The 16,194-nt window shown below is 42.9% G+C and overlaps 3 protein-coding genes across 3 annotated transcripts in view; 2 read left to right on the top strand and 1 right to left on the bottom strand.

The window, feature by feature from the left end:
• Positions 1-253: 253 nt before the first annotated feature.
• RB195_023925 (uncharacterized protein) lies at positions 254-1,047 on the top strand (the record flags this gene model as incomplete). The annotated part of the gene is made up of 2 exons (XM_064211532.1): positions 254-318; positions 576-1,047. The coding sequence occupies 2 exons, from the start codon at positions 254-256 to the stop codon at positions 1,045-1,047; spliced, it is 537 nt and encodes a 178-aa protein (XP_064067413.1).
• A 5,697-nt stretch (positions 1,048-6,744) lies between these two features.
• Positions 6,745-16,194, bottom strand: part of RB195_023921 (uncharacterized protein) — a gene marked incomplete at both ends in the record, with an annotated part of 44,111 nt that continues 34,661 nt past the window's right edge. Inside the window, 4 exons of the mRNA XM_064211525.1 lie at positions 6,745-6,821; positions 6,926-7,059; positions 10,422-10,546; positions 10,609-10,686. Of these exons, the coding sequence (XP_064067406.1) occupies positions 6,745-6,821; positions 6,926-7,059; positions 10,422-10,546; positions 10,609-10,686 (414 nt within the window). The remainder of the gene's footprint in view (positions 6,822-6,925; positions 7,060-10,421; positions 10,547-10,608; positions 10,687-16,194) is intronic.
• On the top strand, positions 13,702-14,223 carry RB195_023924 (uncharacterized protein; the record flags this gene model as incomplete). Its single annotated transcript, XM_064211531.1, has 1 exon — positions 13,702-14,223. The coding sequence occupies one exon, from the start codon at positions 13,702-13,704 to the stop codon at positions 14,221-14,223; it is 522 nt and encodes a 173-aa protein (XP_064067412.1).

Here is a 16,194-nt window from a genome sequence, read left to right as displayed (position 1 = left end):
CAACGAGTACAAATAATGAGAATGCAGAATCTCTGCCACAATTGTGGAGAAAAGGATCACTGGGCTACGAAATGTCCCAAAGGAACTTGCAGAATCTGCAGACAAGCCGTACACCACACGTCCATTTGCAAAGAACTCTTCAGCTCTCAGGAAGTCCGTCAAAAGCCTCCACTCCGAGAAGTACCACAGAAGCAGTGAACGAAGCTTCAACTACCCAAGGCCAAGACTTCGAAAATAAATACGGTCGCTTCGAATGACGGTTGCAAAGGGGAAAGGAAAGCTTCAGACGCAGTTTTTCACGTCAGCAACACAACGAAGGTTCTCATTCTGGCCGGAAAAGTCAGAGTACTTAATCCGACAACAAAAGCGTTAGAACCAGTCTACGTGATTCTCGATACAGGAGCCGACCGATCGTTCATCAGTAGCAGTTTGGCTGAGCGCCTCCAGCTGCAAGATGTAGATTCCAGTCGTCTAAACATCGGCACCTTCGGCTTTTTGAAAGCCTTTTGAAAGGACTTGCGGCATCACGGTTCTCCGCATGTGGGATGCTGAGGGAGTTCCACATACGTTTACAGTTACGAAAATCGATACCATTACAAAACCATTAACAAGAAGCAGACTGAGTTAAGAGGACAAGCAGTTCCTGTTCGTAAACGATATTCATCTCTCCATCAACCGTACTGTCGAGAAGATCCAGCCAGATATCCTTCTTCGTTGCGCGATCTTTTCTCACTCCTCAAGGATGGACCAGGAGCTCAAACAACACTCCCATTCGGATTGAAAGCAATCCCCTTGATACTGGGATATCTCATATCTGGACGAAGTGGCGAAGAGTTGGTCAACTCGAAAAATTCGGTAGAAGTGGCCCAAACAATAGCCTTAGAGGACACAGATAATGATTTTACGCAGACTTGGGAACAGTTCTGTGAATTTGAGAAGACCGGAGTTAAGGAATTTTTGGGTCCAATAACGGAGGAACTGAAACAGACAAACGCAGAAGTCTGGAAAGCTTTTGAAGAAACTATCGAAAACAAAGAAGATGGATAATATGTGCGCCTTCCATGGAAGAAGAAAGCAAGCGGACTTCCGGACAATAAATCGATTGCATATCATCGTCTGCAAGCAAATCTTTCTAAGCTTAGGAAGGATCCCAATCTACTGCAGCAGTACGACGACACGATCAAGAGTTAACCCGAGCTGGGTATCATTGAAGAAGTTGCTGAGGATTCAATAGTGGAGGAAGGAGAAGTTGTGCACTACCTAGCACATCAAGCTGTTGTCACACCGCACAAAGAAACTACCAAGCTACGCGTTGTGTTCGATGCTTCAGCACATCTAAGCAATTTAATTATATTATGGCTATCTGGCGCCAGTGGACCCGTCGCCCCCCTTCTACAGGTATCTGGCGCCGGTGGACCCTTCGCACCCCCTTCTATAGGTATCTGGCGCTAAGGCACCAATCTGCAGCCGGTAGACCCGTTGCACCCCATGTTATGGCCATCTGGCGCCGGTGGACCCTTCGCACCCCCTTCTATCGGTATCTGGCGCCGGTGGACACGTCGCACCCCCTTCTATAGGTATCCGGCGCTGAGGCACCAATCTGCCGCCGGTAGACCCGTCGCACCCCATATTATGGGTTATTATCGCTGTCAAAAAACTTTTCTTTAAAATTTTTGGTTATTATGTCAAAAAGAATGAGGTGAGTGGGAAGTGATAACGCAGAGTGAAAGACATTCAGAGCGATTTGGTTACGGTATGTGCCTGTAAATAGCAACCATTTTCATCCTAAATTCTTTCATGTTAACTGGTGACTCTTAGTCCGGGGAACGGTCAAGAGGTACCCGTATGATGTGCCGCCGCGTATCCAGGAGGCTAATGAGCGTCGTTAATCGCACCGCGCGTCTACTGATACCGTCATGATCGCTACAGTAGCCTGGTTGCTCCTCTTGTGCTACGTCTTCAAGACGCCCCGCCCACGCCACCCTCCCCACCCATTTCGCCGCGTCTACCGCTCTTACGACGATTTTTTTCCGCCGCGCTTACAGCTCTTATGATGCGCTTTTAAAGTCGAACGGAAAGGAAAGTACCTGGTATTAGATGTTGTTTGAAGGTCTACATAAAGTGTGCTTGTAAATTAGTATAAAAGAAGGAAAGAATGAAATAGGTTTGTATAAGTGATATGCCATTTAGAAATGCGAGTGGAAATGAAATTATCTTGTCTCGACTTGTAAGGTGGAAAACACTCATCCATTTCTGGGAATGCGAGATATGTTTCAAAAAATGTCTCACTGATCAGTGTTATGCTATCTTTTTTACTTTTTCTTCTCTAATGATTTCTTTTTGTTTATCTAGCTGGGTAAAACTGGCATCCAACGATTAACGAGGCGCGAATAATGCCTCGCAGACATACACTGTACCTAAAGGTATATCTCGAAGATGCAAAGGTCTCTGTTCGCCATTAATACCTGTCATATTGATTTTATGCAGAGAATAGATAGAAATGGAGCGATAAAACGCTGTTGAAAGAAGTTTGAAGAGCCATACAAAATTCTATTATATAAAACTATATAAGACGTACAAGCAAGTATTGAAATATGTCAAATATTGGCATATTTCAATACTTGTTCTACATAAACATTATATCTATGTAAAATTTTGAAAAGGGAAAATGTAGAAAGGAGTTTAAAGAATGTATACAAAGTAATAAGCGCATAAAGTTGCTGTTATTATAACTGCCGCAGTTGAAAGTTGAACACGAATTCGTTGAATGGCATCGTGACAAACACATACTTATGCACTGCTAGTTTATATAGAAAACTTAGGGCATGAAATGTGTTAAATTATGAGATGTTTGAAAATATATGCGTGTTATTCTTTTCCCTTGAGCATCTTTTTGAAGTAATTTTCACTTATTCTTCTCCTTTATCCCCAATAATATGCGCTTAGTTTACTATATCCGTACATCAAAATTCGCCTCGGCAATTCGTTCTTCACTCCCCCTTTCAAAATTCGCACTATCCACCGCTTCGCCGCGGCGCGAACGTCGCGCGCGGCGTTGATTAGAGAGCAATAGGGAGGCGGGGTGTAGCTGATCTCAGGCGGTCGTGGAGAATGTCTAGCTGGTGGAGCAGCAGCCGTAATTACGCGGAGGCGCGCGGTGCCGAAGGGAGGACAGGAGCGGTCAGCCGGTTTTCACGGGTACCTCTTGTCCCGCACTCCTCTTAGTCCTCATAACAGATAGAACATTCGCCCTACCGTACAACCAGCACTCCAGAAATTTGTACACATGACAATGCAGAAAAATTTTTATATTTTTGTAGAACTGCTATTACAAAGACAGAAGCAAACGTGTTTCTTTCACTAACACATAGACTAGTTTCATAGTAAGATTAGCTGGTTTCTTACCTTCTATTTTTATCTAGTTGCTTTATTCTCGCTAATGCGCAAAGCCGATTAAGAGAAACAAACGCGTTTGCTTCTGTCCTTGTAATACCATTTCTACAAAGTTATAAAAATCTTTCTGCATTGTTATGTATATAAGTTTATAGAATGGTGGTTGGACGGCAGAGCGAATGTTCTATCTTTAATGAGGACTAAGACTTACTAGTTAACATGATGGAATTCTGAGAAATGATGATCGCTATGTACAGGTACATACTGTGACCCCATTGTTCTGCACGTCAGATAAAAAAGTGACGTTTCCACTCTACAAAAAAAAACTCTTGTTGATTAAGAAAGCATGATTTGTTCTGAAACGAGGGTTTTACGATACGTGTTTGAGTGATATGCTCTGAAGCTTCGTTTCAGAACATATCATTCAAGCACGTATCGAAAGAAAGGAATAGTGCAAAACGACTGTCTATAGCATAGATTTGTAGGTGTAGTTGCCAATGTCTCGATTTGCGGTGTACATGATGCAATCATGTATTTACCGCTCAATTCAAAATGGTGACCTAATGTGCAAGATCGTGTTCGTTTCCCGTTTCATAACATTACGATTCCTGCTAAATATTCTAAGTTGCTAAGGTCACGCTCGAACGAGAGCGCGACCTAAAGGTGTGGAAAATCCACCTATGTACAACGAGCTCACAGACGATCAGATTTCTCTCCGCAAAAATATTTGGAAGTTATTTTTCCTGCGAAACAACACCTCCCGAACACTGATTGATTATGGCTATGTGTTGGTGTGCGCTTCAACTCATTCTCAATTTCTAATAATTGCAATAGTTTGATCTGCTGTTCACCGTTGTACGATCATACAAGTCCTCCGACCAATAACAATGCATTGGTTATAGTCAAGTATCAGGCAACTGTGTTGCAGCTGATGGTCGTTTATAGACGAACGCAACGAAACAAAAGATATGATAAACGTTACGATTGATATTGTGAATAATATAGATCACGAGCTCCAATTCGAAAGGTTTTTTATTGATTTTTAATGAGCTGTTATGTTAAATTGTCAAATAATTTTCCTGGCTAACATTTCAGCAAAATTGCCTTCTTCAGAGCTTGAAATGGGCGATCCCATTCACAGTTTAAACGACCAAATCTCTCCACAACTAAACAGATAAACTCCATACTTACTTTTTCAACTTTCACACTGAATGGTCACCTCGAATCGGAGACGCCCAGCATGGACTATTGACTGATCGATCATGAGAGCGAATGATTCAAATGTCTCATTCGGATCAGACGAGCCGTACGAGATATGGTGCGGGTTCTCACGTTATCGAGAGACAATCGCTCTTGCGCTTCATTTCAGGATTTTCGACTTGAATCCAATCCAGCGATTTTCGAACCAAAATTTTAGATTTCGCGTTTGGACCCTAACATCAAAATCAACTCCGTCAGGTTTTGTGTTCTATAGGCACCTATTGTGTCTATTCTCGTAATCTAATCATTTCAGTCACAAGTTCTTTGATGCGAACATACAGCGGTCGTGCTGTTTCACCAACATACTCGTCGCCATAGTTCGTGCAAGAAATCAGGTAGATTACACCGGATCTCGAGCAGTCTCCTATTCCACCTGTGCGACAAATGATACAGTTCGGTGCTGTACAGATGGTATTGCAAAACGACTCCGAACTAGCTGACGTTTCAAATTGTACGGTGGTATTTCAACGCCCGAAACAAAACTGTCTAAGTGTGCTCTCCTCAGACATCTGCTAATGGCAATGCTCATTTCATCAGAGATAAAAGGAAAGAAAGCATAGGGGTATCTTATCTGCTAGGATTTTCCAATTACCGTCCTCGTCCACTTCGGTATCGTCTCGTATCACAAGTTCGGATTTCATAACCATTAAATACGGAAATTTCGCGAGCCAAGGTTAGCGATTTCTTTCTCCCTTCAGGTCCACTGCAAACAGTTTTTGCCGTGCGGAACATGTTGTTAATCACAGCCTTCTTCATTTGAAATGGATAGTCAGAGAGAAGATGAATAAAGATATTCCTATTATCTGAGCATACGATAACATTTCGTTTTCACGTACCGTTCGAGATGCCAACCTGGACGTTCAAAAAAAAAAGAACCCAATTTCATTATGGTTTCTCCCTATTTAAGTTTATGTGCTCGGCTTTGAATGTAGCAAGATTAGTAGAGGCCAGATCGCTGTTGGAATGCAGTTTGTGCGTCTTGATAACGAGATAAAGCGTTGGACAGGTCTTCAGATCAATCTTAAGGCGAGCAATGGAAGAGGGAGGAAACTCAGCGGATCTTGTTATCCTAACCCATTCCTCGTTTAGAAAGCGGCCCTTCTTGAAGAACTCAATAGCGAAAGATAAACGATATAGTGAGGAATCTTGCAAGTGTCTTTCTGTTATTGCAATATCCAGCTGGTGTGGAATGACCACAAACTCTCCACCTTTATCACATGTGGATAACCTTATTTGTTTAGAGTCAACCAACTTTCGAGCTTCTTCAATGCCTTGCTTTTATGCAAGAGAAATTATAGACTTAGTTCTGTTCTCAGGAAACCGAGCCAACGTTTTATATACTTCGTTTATAGAGAGCCGGGACTTCGCATCTACACCTGGGTTAGCGTCTTGTTGTTTAGAGAACACCCATAAGAAAGCTATCGGGAGACTCTCTGTTTTATCTTTGGTTTCTTTCCGTTGTTAAAATTTATTTTCCTGCGGAGATTTTCTTGAACTTCATGTAAGACACAAGTGAACTTGCGCAGAACTACAGTTAAAATGGGCTGCGATGGAGAAAAACTAAGACTCAATTCCCAAACCGATTGCGCATTCTCAGAAAGCCTAAATCCCTCTAACACGGTCACTCGGGAAACATTTGAAAGCATATCCTCGTTACAAACAGTGTCGCGCTCACTCCTGTCGGGAAGGGTCATAGCATTTAGTGGTTGTGCATTGTCGCTTCGTGATCTACTCAAAAGGCAATCGGATTTTTTCCACAGAGTTATCTTGAGGTAACATAGAACAGAATTCGAGCAAATCGAAATCGACCACCCACTAATCACTTTTAGAGACGATCATCCAAGTAGTGACCTCAATACTGCTCCTTCGACGCACACTTCTTTATCGTTGCAAATATGAATAAATAACAAATATAAGAACCATAATTTTGTACGGATTCAAATCGTGCCTCGACTGCAATATCTTCAGATGGTCTGAAAATTACTCCGCACAACTTAGAGGTTTGACTATGGGGCAGAGATTGGCTCCCACTTTAGCTATTCTGTTTATGGCCAATATTGAATCACTTGTTCTGAAACTCCGTTCTTTGTTTTATTCTAGGCATATCGATTGCTTTGTCATCTGTGCCAACTTAGCGGAGAAATGTTTTGACTTGTTGAACCGGTAGTCTGAACACATAAAACTCACTAGAAAGACGCACAAACTCCAGTCCAACAACGATCTGGCCTACACTGACTCTGCTACATTCAAATTCTGAACACTTAAAACTCACCAGGGAGGAACCACAGAGAAGTTGGCTTTCTTTTTTGAGCATCCAAATTGGCATCTCGGATGGTATGTGCCAAACGAAATGTTACCGTGATCCCAGTAAGCCCAGTAATAAGAGTATCTTGGTTCATTTTCTCTCTGACCATCCATTTCAAATCAAAAGAAGGAAGCTGTGATTAACAACATGAAGTAGGCAAGGAATTTGTCAGTTTAGTTGTGGAGAGGTTTGGTTGTTTAAACTGTGAATTGAATCGCCCATTTCAGGCTCTAAAGAAGGCGATTCTGTCGAAAGATTAGCCAATAAATTGATTTAGCACATTCGTGTACAGATTATCAAAATCAATAAGACATCCCATTATGCCGAGGTTTATTGAATACCGGACTTTTGAGAACCAGGTTCGTTCAAAGGTCCTGCGCCTATTTGGTCCACTTGCTCATGGCTATGCTGTACATGTTTTCAACATTTCTTCAAGCATTTCAAAGCAAGTTAGTGTATCAAACACGAGCGTAGTTCCACTTATGGATATTATACATGTATTTTGCGGAAGCTTCTTTCTTCAAACCTCTCCAAACATGGTAAAGTATAATCACATGAGAAACTAACTATGATTAACAATTATCCCTCGTGTTCAAAAACATCTTAGTCTAGAATTTGCACTGCTCCCACATATCATATCTTTAAAATCTAAGTATAAATGCAATAAAGGAGAAAGATGTGTTACTTCTTTTTTTAGAAAAAAAACACCATACAGTTAGCTGCGTTAGGTGTTCGAGGCTATCCTAACAAATAAAAGTGTCTAGCATTAATCAATCCGCTTGCTATGCGCCAGCACGTCCACTTCAATTCAGAATAGTTTGGAGTTTACGAACGTGTAACTAGCCTATACACTGACTTGCGGGGGCTAGCCGATGTGTCAAAGCGGCGTTTTTGTCCTCCTAGACAACTTTGGTACCAATGTATCGGTACAAGAGTTTTCTGGGAGGACAAAATCGATACCGGAGGGATTAAAGGCCCTAGTTGTCACTAGGGCAGATTTGGTCCACCGATCGAATGTGCAGCACAGTGCGACCTCTTACCGAGTGCGCTACATATGTCATTTTATAACAAACAATCTAACATAAATATGTATATATTCAAAACTAAAAGGTTCTTTACTTCTATTTTCTCCTCCAATCTGTCTTCCTAGAAACCGTTGTTATGCGCCACGGTTTCTAGCAGCTGTGTTCTTCCTGTTGCTCAGTAACGTCCCAACTATCAAAACAGTAATTTGAGTTGTACTCCTCCATTGACATGGTCGTGTTTCGCCAGTCCTGGGACTGGTGCTTGTCAGAAAGAGGAACATCTAACAGTGAGTCGTCGTAAGACGTCACTGTAGGTTTTTCAACTTGTCGTCGACTGCGTGGTATAGCCTCAAGAAAATCGCTAGGGCTCAGCCAAAAACGAAGCCCTATTCTGACTCAAGTAAAAGAACTGCAGATTCCAACAAAGACACTGCCCCTCATCGAGGAACTTCCCAGCAAAGCAAGGACCGCCACTCCAACATCACCAATAGAGCGAATACGGCGTGCTGGACGCTCGCAATCAGAAACAGAACGCAGCAGTCGACGACAAGTTGAAAAACCTATACTGACGTCTTACGACAACTCGAAACACGACCACCTCGCTGGAGAAGTACCACCCAAATCAATGGTGGGCTCTACCGCTGCGAGTGTAAAAGAAATATTCACTCACTGTTATCAAAACAATTTTCTTAATCGGCTTGGCAGTTACGTCATAATTGATCTGACACAGCTTAAGTTTGCGCTCAATCTTCTTCAGAAGAAGAGCTAAGGTGAGGTCCAGAGATAATGACATTTCCACCGATTGGATTGTGAAGCTCGGACCAGTAGTACGGTGGAACAATTGCAGTCAACCATCGATCTGTCCCGTTGTTACTAGGCTCCTAACAAACGTTACATAAAGTTGTAGTAAATCGCAGAAAGGGGATAGCTATGAACAAAACCACACCTCGTTAATCTACCTTGATAGGAAAAGCTTTGCTTCAACTTATTTTTTCCAACTTAACAAAGCAGTGAATACTTCGACAATACAGCGTTTGACGTTATCTCATTGGGCCAGATATCGAAAAGATAGGAATTGAAAACATTCGTCGTAAAAGTAGCTTTCTGGAAAATGGCCAAAAGCGGACAAGGATAAAGTTCTTGCTTCTGCTCAGTCCCTGTAGCTACGTTCAACGTCGAGAACCGTTCGCGATTATGAACGCGAAGGCGGCCTATACAGCGACTTGTAGGGGCCTACCGATGTATCAGGTGTTTCTTTATGCAAGCCTGGTACAAATACACCAATCTGCACACACCAAAGGCTTAGTTGCGCGTTTCCTAATGGTCGATCATGTAGAGAATATAGAAGCGTTTACCACTGCGCTACGCGCGCCCATGGACCACATGGAAAAAAGAAACAGGTTTCATATAGTCTTTCGCATATTCTCAATATTTTGTAACATAAATTCAGCCTTCGAAAACCCCAAAATCTTAAGCCTAAAAATGTTTCATCAAACTTTTCTGAGGACTTTTTGTGCTACTCTGTGCCCAGTGTACTGAAGAATCTCCAAAGATTCAAGAAAAAAAAAACAAATACACAGAGTGTGTTGGTAAAAGAGACTATTGTGAAAAAATCAGTTCGGTTTGAGTAATAACAAAAGTGTAGGTAGTAAACTCCCTAATTCGTCGTTATAGATATTAATAACAAAAACATTAGCATTTGGATGACTAGCCCACCTATCAAAGCTAACCCTACACATCAGTAGAGAAAAAACGTTACCGGATTACGGAACGTAATTATTGGAGGCAGGATATCACGAAACTGGTGATAGTGAGATATTTCCACTTAAAAATAGGGGTACACAGTGGTGTAGATCGCGCGTTTGAGCATGATCTCGCCTAATCTCTCTTAACAGTCTAGAAAGAAACGTGTGAAACACACTGTATAATCCCGATCTTCAACGACTATTCAATTTATTACGCGATAAAATGCGGACAATTCTATCGTCGGCCAACTACCGCAAACAAACAAATGTAGCTTAGATAAGCAGCAGGAGCTGCGCCATTTGTAAAGGTAACCTTATTCTTAAAAACAGTGTTGCAGATTGCCGCCGTCCTGTTATCCATAATAAGTTCGGAGGGGTCTTTCTTGAGCGTTTTTCTGGATTACTAGGTGGAAAGAGCTCATACAGGTAAACTACAACTTTACCTCTACCAATTCGCGGAGAGATCCGAACATCGTCACTTTCGTTATACGCTGCCTTTAGAGAAAGACAGAATCATTGGGAGATTGAGTGCTTCGGGTTTGAAAATTAACCAAACAAAATGTTCCGTATTACGAATCACATCACAGAAAATATATGTTCTGCAACGATTATACAACCCTGTATAAGTCCTCTCAAACTCATTTATGCTCATCTTCTGCACTGCTTCTTCGACATCTGTGGAATAATAGACACCTGGTTTCATGCCGTTCACTCCTTTTTTGATATCGCTTTATGTTCGTTGGACGCAACATCGCAACTTTCTTGTCCTTGCAACTGTTGTGGTCAACATATGACGCTGCAGATCCTCTCACGATCATCTTAAACAACACAAGACGTGAGTAAGGCATGAGTGCCCATCAACGGGTATTTATTTATTCACCTTGTCTCTATGTGTGACATGGGGTGTTCTTGCTAACCAACGCACATTTCCCGTTGTGAATGTGATTGCTGTTCGACTCTGTATCACGCAGACGTTATTTTTTTCTGTAGCTCATTGGAAAAAGTAGAATTCAAATTTGCACTGCATTTTTCAGTCCTTCGAAATATTTTTAAAACATAGCTTGGTAATGAAACATGCTAGAAATCGCTTCGAAAACTCCTAATTAGCAGTAGAAATCGCTTCTGTCCTTTGTGAACCTTGGTACATCCTCAAAAATCCCAGAGTGTTAGAATAAAAAAAGGTTGTTGTTACAGAGAAAGCACTTGCTGTCAACACTTCGGTGTTGTGGTTATATTGACCTGGTTATCCTATAGAATGTGATTCCAAAATCACTAAGTCACATCTACCATAACGTGCAGTGCAGCGCACAGGGAACTCATTCGCATGATGATGTATCCCTACACACATAGAAACAGTGTCAAGCGCTGTGTTTTTGCCAACTAAGACTGGGGTGGGAGGACATTAGGCGGGTGAAGGAAAGGAAGGACGATGAAGAAAAGTGGAACTGCTTGAATAACAGGGAGAGGGATGGGAAGGAGGAGATGGGAGAAAAGAAGAAGATGGAGATATTACTCAGTTTTCGACTATTTTACATTTTATTTAATAACATACATTTCATTCTTCAATCCATTTAATAACATTGAATTGCCAGGAATGATGAGATTGTGTTAGGCTCAGAAGATAGTTAATAATTCGGAGAAGAGGGGCGATCAAAAGTATTCTGTACGTGTTTTATAGAAGACAGTTTTTCACAGATTTTTCATCACTACACACAGATTTCCGATTTTTTGTTACCTCCTTTTTTGTAATTTACTTGGGAAAAATTGGAAGCTTCATTTGTTTATTTTTTCTATCTATAAAATATTTTGGGAGAAGTTGACCATTTAAAAAGGAGATGGAGTTTCTTGTCGTTCCTGTCGTTTCATTTAGAGAAGAGTCGCATCACCTCGCACGATCCTGTAGAATTAGAACCTGTGCGCAGAGTCAAGCGTGCTGATTTTCACAACGGAAAATCTCAAAGCAAGGAAGGAGGGGAAGGGGGGGGGGGGGGGGGGGGGGTGGGCAGGATCGTAAGAGGGTGAGGAAGTACAAATGAGCCGTAAGAGGAAAGGGAAGAGTAGGAAATAAATGAAGATATCAACGAGGAAAGAAGGGCAGGGTAGTCGCTGAATTTGGTTCAAAAAAATGTTATAGAGGAGGATTTTTCGACCACAATTCAGTTTTACTTCTGTAACATGCTTTCCGTCCTCTGAAAAGTTAGTTGAGAGAAACTTGAAAAATTTACAACAACTCTCAACTTCTCCTCAACTTCATCTTTCAAAAGAACTAAAAGATTTCTAGGAAAGGTAATTTAACTTTTTGCATCGCGAGCCTTTCTCTATAAAATGCACCTTTACATCTCTTTCTATGTTGTTTTGGCACCGATGTTTATTTCAACTACTCCCTCACTAGAGGGATCACAGCCTGTTAGGGCTACGTGGCGCGTCCCCGGGTGGCGGATAGGGGGCTAATCGCAGACCAAAAGCGACCTTGTGCCTGTCCAGAGACGCGAATGGATTCAGGGGATGGACTCCTTGTTTCTGCTGAACCAGGACTGACTCATGACATCCTTGTATCCCGCACTTTGGTCCGGCCAAAAGCCTGCAATCAAGTGACTGGGAGGTGCAAGGGAGGCGGTTTGGAGTCGTTTCCAACAAATAAGCTCCACATGTCCACTCCGGGAGAACGGAAGTTCTCCCAAAAACTCATGGGACTAGAGGCTTGCAACCTGCCCATGGGTTTCAAAATTCCACGCATGTCACAGTAATAAGAAGGAGTCTCCTGAATATACAGGGAAGCGTGGTACGGTAGCGCCAGGAAGGACGAGTTTCCAGGACTCTATAGGCGGAAAAGGACTAGGATGACGATCTGTACTTATAACGCGCATACGCTTGTATCGGAAGCGGCCATCGAAGATCTGATTATGCAAACCAAGAAGATCAAGTACGACGACATCGGACTGACCGAGACGAGATGACGTCACTCTCTCAACGCCGTGTATGAAACTGAAGAAGAACTGTTCTTAGGAACATACGACAGTAGAGGTGTTGGTGGAGTTAGCGTCCTCGTCAACACGAGTATGGCAAAGAACATCGATTCTTTCGAACAATGTACGACACGAATCGGACGTCTGCGGATGAGAAGATGTGGTTCAACACACTTTGACAATTTCGTCGCTTACGCTCCAAAATCAAGCTACGAAGAAGAAGAAGTCGAAGCTTTATATACGGACCTGGAGAAGTTCTACTGAGAAGATCATGCCTTTTACAAGGTCATAATTGGCAATTTCAACGCCAAAGTTGGCCCAAGAAGAACGCCCGAGGATCTTCACCTCGAGGCCCACGGCCTACAATGGAATGACCAGGGGGAGAGGCTCTCCGAGTTCATTATGACGACTAAGACCATCCATGGGAACTCGCAATTCCAGAAGCCCTCTTTTCTACGCTGGACGTGGGAGTCACCCGGTGGAGGGTACCGTATATGAAATAGACCACATCATCGTCAATAAAAGGTTCTACCTGATGGACGTCGCTGTTGTACTAAAGTTCTATACGGGATCGGACCATCGCCTCCTCCAAGGAAGATTTTCTTTAATAAGGAAAGAAGAGAAAGGCGCTAAGTTAAGGAAGCGAAGTCCCAGAACTAAAACGCTTGTCTCTTGAAACTCTTGACCTGATACGCCAGCGTGGAGTAGCACGAGCCGCAGGGAACCATGAACTCACGTCCGAGCTTACAAGGTTTTCCAGGGAGGTGATAAAGGTAGACCTTGACGGAAATGTCAATCTGAGGATCTCCCGTCCGAAGTACAACATGCTATCATGTCGGTAAGAAATCGTACGCCACATGGTCCCAACAAGATAAGATCTGAAAATTTCCCGCCGGTTCTCATCAACACTCTGGTGAGACTCTTCACACGTTACATGTCGGAATGCAAGGTTCCTAAACACTGGAAAACCAGCAAGACCGCGTTGTTGTACGGGAAGGGTTATCCACATGACATTGGCAACTATCGCCCAATCTGCTTATTATCCGTCATCTACAAGCTCAAGAGTGATCCTTAATAGATTTGAAAAAGTGTTGGATAAAGGAAAGCCATGCGAGCAAGCAGGCAAAGGATTCAGCACGATTGACCACATTCACACTGTTTCGAAACTCATCGAGGTACAAAATGCCATTGACGTGAAGAGGGGGATCCGACAAGGTGATACAATCTCACTCAAAATATTCACAGCCACCCTCGAGAACGCAATGCGAAAATTGGAATGGGACGACATGGGAGTGACGGTTGATGGTTGGCAGCTACACTATTTGCGCTTTGCTGATGACATCGTACTGATAACACCTAGTATCAGCCAAGCGGAACGAATGCTGACCGAATTCGACGAAACATGTGGATGCATCGGTCTTCAGCTGAATCTGCAAAAGACGATGTTCATGCGCAACGGATGGGTCTCGGATGCCCCATTCACGCTCAACGGAACGAACATATCCGATTGCGTTTGCCAAGGAAAGTAAAATAAGGTGGGCCGGACACGTGATGCGCTTTAACGACAACCGTTGGACGAGAGTCGTGAGCGACTGGGTTCCCCGCAATATTAAGCGCACTACAGGAAGACTGCCGACCCGATGGTCAGATTTCTTCACGAAGTCCTTCAAAGAAAATTATGATGCTCTTCGTGCCCCACGCGAAAGGAGGAACCACTAGGCCACTCTGGCACTCGATCGGGACAAGTGGAAGAATTACTGGCGCCCGCTCGATCAATTCGAAGATCAACGGGAGTCAAGGTGATCAAGGTTTATTTCAATCTAACAAAATTCAGCTGGTCCAGTAACCGTTTCCAATCAGGCTCAGTGGTAACCTTTAAAATCACCTCCAAATCGTGCTTACATGCTGTAAATAATGCTGAAAATGAGATTTTAAAGAAACTTTTGGTAACGCATCTTCTCGGCACTTTTTTCGTTTTACAAGATTAAACATTCCGGTAAAGCTAGGATTATTTACCACAATCACTGTCAAAGAGTAAAACAGTGTTTAAGTGGCAGGAAACAGATGAAAACTTTGTCAGATCACTCATATCAAGCATGCATTCAACAATAAAACCTCTTTTGACAGTGATTACAGAAGTACGGAAGTTCGATGCCAAAGAGAGTCCTGATTTTTGCAAAACGGGTGCGCATCGTTAGGTATCCGCAGCCTCCGCGACAATCTATCCTTCCTAGGGGAAACGACTAGCAACGGCTATCGTTAATTGCTCTGCGCAGCAGTTGATAGCGTCAGCAGAGCATCGCGCTGCGTTCGCCTTACGCCCCGCCCATCACATCGTCCATCTTCGGTCCTCATTGTCTAACGAGGTGCGAAACATGCCTCGCAGGAGCACGTTATCTCTGGTATTGCTTCTGCACAGAGTATCGATCGATTACGTGTAGAGATACATCGAACGATTGCACACGAAATCCCAGAAATAGATAATAGTAGTTATGTTTTCTTGCTATGCCAACGAGGTTTAGGTGAAACCTTTTTATTGGCTTGACGTTTCGACAAATTCGTCTTTTTCAAAGGCCTGAAAATGGTTCGAGGTCTTTGATACCATGCATATCCCATCAAACTCCTCCTCTCTCCTCGCCAACCCCCGATATTGTTCCAAGTACACCACGCAAGACCTTAAAAGGAAAACAACTGACCAGTTTCACCGACTAGCGGGGTTAGTAAACCACCGCGTTCTTAAGGATTGTCAGTAAGGCGAATGAGATCTACGTACTGTGCAGCACCCTTCAGTACTGGTGTCTGGATAACCTTAAGGAAACGATAACGATAACGTGTGGGACAATCTTATAGCTCACAGAGTGTTACGAACGGCAAGAAGTCATTGGTAATTGATGAGCACTAATTTCTGTTATTCATGGACGGCTTCGTGACGAAAATCCAGAATGCTTCCAATGCCTTCCTAGCAGATATTTCTTTCTCATGCGCTAATATCGTACATTTTACTTCAAACTCATTTCCATCATGCTTATCATTTTTGTGGCGCCCTAACGGTGTCATCGAACTCCCTCGCCTTTTACCACCCAAATATTCCTGTCAGGTTCAGCATCCTTCCAGTTTCTCCAATATAAATGGCGTTGCACGTTAGGCATTCTATTTGGTAAATAACTCCGATGTTCGTGCAATCACCGGCCTTACCGAATGAGCAAACCACGCAACATTCTGACACGCATTGCCTGTCGTAGAATCTATTGCGAACTAACTGTCGCTTGATGCTGTCGTTCGGGATGTTCACCAACACAACATTATCTTGCAGCTGTGTTCGCAAAAGAGTCCGGTGTATAGCAGCAGTTAACGAGTCAGAGACGAAGGGGATGCAAAAAGGAATTCTACCTTCACGGGGGATCCTCGCTGTCTTGTTGTAGTTTGAGATTGGGTGTTAGATTTCGATCTCGTGTATCCGTTTGAACTAGCTATGCTTATAGCTAGTTTTAGTGATTTTC

This window comes from Necator americanus, chromosome X, assembly GCF_031761385.1.
Source record: "Necator americanus strain Aroian chromosome X, whole genome shotgun sequence".
NCBI lineage: Eukaryota > Metazoa > Nematoda > Chromadorea > Rhabditida > Ancylostomatidae > Necator > Necator americanus.
This window is presented reverse-complemented; position numbering and strand designations above follow the sequence as displayed.